The sequence below is a fragment of the Adelges cooleyi genome, unplaced genomic scaffold, assembly GCF_023614345.1.
Source record: "Adelges cooleyi isolate 19-005CV unplaced genomic scaffold, UGA_ACOO_1.1 ACOO_flye_CR_arks_rails_tigmint_CR_PRNA_247, whole genome shotgun sequence".
Classification (NCBI taxonomy): Eukaryota; Metazoa; Arthropoda; class Insecta; order Hemiptera; family Adelgidae; genus Adelges; species Adelges cooleyi.
The window spans coordinates 14,864,730-14,867,064 of record NW_026095912.1 but is presented as its reverse complement, the minus strand read 5'-3'; the positions used below and the strand labels follow the sequence as shown (position 1 = coordinate 14,867,064).

General features: G+C 30.9%; 1 protein-coding gene across 1 annotated transcript; it reads left to right on the top strand.

The window, feature by feature from the left end:
• Positions 1-343: 343 nt before the first annotated feature.
• On the top strand, positions 344-2,019 carry LOC126836813 (cytochrome P450 4C1-like). Its single transcript, XM_050570460.1, has 4 exons — positions 344-562; positions 682-758; positions 860-1,049; positions 1,137-2,019. Exons 1-4 carry the CDS (start codon positions 496-498, stop codon positions 1,463-1,465), a joined length of 663 nt encoding a protein of 220 aa, XP_050426417.1. The 5' UTR covers positions 344-495; the 3' UTR covers positions 1,466-2,019.
• The last annotated feature ends 316 nt before the right edge of the window (positions 2,020-2,335 follow it).

Below are 2,335 nucleotides of genomic sequence, written 5' to 3'. Positions count from 1 at the left end.
AATAATACAAATGAATGTGAAATAAGCTGGGCAATCGGTATGGCGACAATGGAGATGATCGGAAGAACCGCTTTGGATGTAAAATTTAATGCACAGAAAAACGCAAAGCACGTATTTGTGGAGAATTTACATGTCATACTAAAGGTATACGTTCAATATTTTCATGATTTCTGGAATGAATATATATTACAAGGCACACTTTATAACTAATAAGTACTTTACCGATGATGTTTTTGAGTTGGCATGTCAGCCTTTTTTAATGAAGATTGGTTTTAGGTTTGGGAATACCGAATAACACACCCGTGGTTTTGGAACAAAAGTCTCTTTCAGTTTTCTTCGCTTAAACGTAAACATGACATAAGTCAAAGTAAAATTTTTAATTTCATCGACGATTTAGTTCAGAGAAAAAATACAGAATTGAAGAACAATATAAACAATCAGGAAGAATATAACGAAGAATGTATTGGCCTTAAATCTAAATCGTTTATTGAGATAATGCTCGAGAATGAAAATCAGTTGACATTTAACCAATTACGGGATGAAATAATTACTGTTATAATTGGTACGTGTTTTTTTTTTAAAATGACTTTTGGAAAGAATTGGTCGTATGTTTATTATATATTTTAACATGCGTATTAAGAGGAATTGTTTTTCTCTATTTTTTTTTTATGTGGTATTTAGGAGGTCAAGACACAACAGCTATGACGAACGCATGTATAATATTTATGTTGGCTCATCATCAGGATGTACAAAATAAAGTAACCCATATTTTGTATTTTTATATAAATTTTAAAATTACACGTTTTGGGTATTCTTGGTAACGAAAAAATTGTATATTTTTTTCTTTGCCTCATAATAGGTGTTGGAAGAGTTATTGACAATATTTTCTTCTGGCGATCCCGATCGACAACCTACCTATGATGATTTACAAAACATGGAATACTTGGAACGTGTAATCAAAGAAACTATGCGACATTTCCCCCCCCTCCCATTATTTGGCAGAAACGTAGAAAAGGAAACAATGATTGGAGGCTATTTAATCCCTGCAGGTACGGCCATAGATATATTTGTTTGATAACTATCCACAATTGATACTTAAAATAACAAAGTAAAGTAATTTTTAAAAATATCTGCAGGGTCAACGTTCCTAATTTTCCCTGCTCTGTTACACTTTAATGCGCAAATCTATCCCGATCCGGAGAAATTCAACCCGGACAACTTCTTGCCCGAAGCATGTCGCAGTCGCCATCCGTATTCGTTTCTTCCTTTTAGTGCTGGTTATAGGAATTGCCCCGGTTACAAATATGCAATGCTTCAAATGAAAACAGTCATCTCAACTCTGATCCGGTCTTATCGTTTTCATCCGTCGGATAAGTGTCCTAAACCAGAAAATCTTCGTGTAATGTTTTCAACGACACTAAAATTTGTCGACGGGTGTTACGTTAAAATAGAAGCGAGACCGTAATCAATTATTGAAGCAGATTTTAGAACCAAAATTATTTACACATTTATATTGTACTGTTCGGATATTTTGTAATGATATTAGATAGGGTTTTGTTATTTTTTAGATTTTAGGTATTTCGGTTATGGTTATTATTTTGGCTTACCAATTTGTCGGTGTTGTCTCGTTTTACTAAATATTTTCTGTAAACTTTTTAAGTTACCTAAACGCATATTCTCTCGGTTTTAGACATCATTAATGTGTAAGTGTATTATATTCTTCATATCGATGTCTTTATTTTTAGTTTTTGGACTTAAATAACTGCTAAAAGCATTAAAAAATATGTCAATAAAACTGTCATCTAAACACTGTTTAGGTCTTATCGTTTTAATCCGTCGGATAAGAGTCCTAAACCAGATAATCTCCGTGTAATGTTTTCAACGACACTAAAGTTTGTCGAAGGGTTTTACGATAAAATAGAAGCAAGACCGTAATCAATTATTGAAGCAAAGTTTTTAATAGTGTTATTTTAATTTAATGTAATCATATTAAATAGGGTTTCGTTATTTTTCATGACGAATATGTAGTTAGTAAAACCGTTGTTATAAATAAAAACATTAAAAAATATGTTAATTTTTTACTCGTTACATTTTTGAATCGATATGAGGTTAAATTAGAGTGTTATTATTTTAGCCAGCCAAGAAAAAACATTATACCATTTTATTATTATCATATTAAACAAATTATTTAATCAATTTCTATTTAAAATATGTAAACAATTCCAGGGAGACTTAGTAGGACTTAAAAATTAAAAAAAGATATCTTTTCGTGGAGTCCTTTCTTGGATCCATATAATTATGAAAAAATTCACTTTAGAACAATATATTGTTGTAT

Bases quoted from the DNA above. Each gene is read 5' to 3' on its own strand.
- LOC126836813 (XM_050570460.1), top strand. From the start codon at position 496: ATGCTCGAGAATGAAAATCAGTTGACATTTAACCAATTACGGGATGAA. The intron at 759-859 runs GTAACCCATATT...GCCTCATAATAG, and splicing joins ATCAGGATGTACAAAATAAA to GTGTTGGAAGAGTTATTGAC. The intron at 1,050-1,136 runs GTACGGCCATAG...AAATATCTGCAG, and splicing joins AGGCTATTTAATCCCTGCAG to GGTCAACGTTCCTAATTTTC.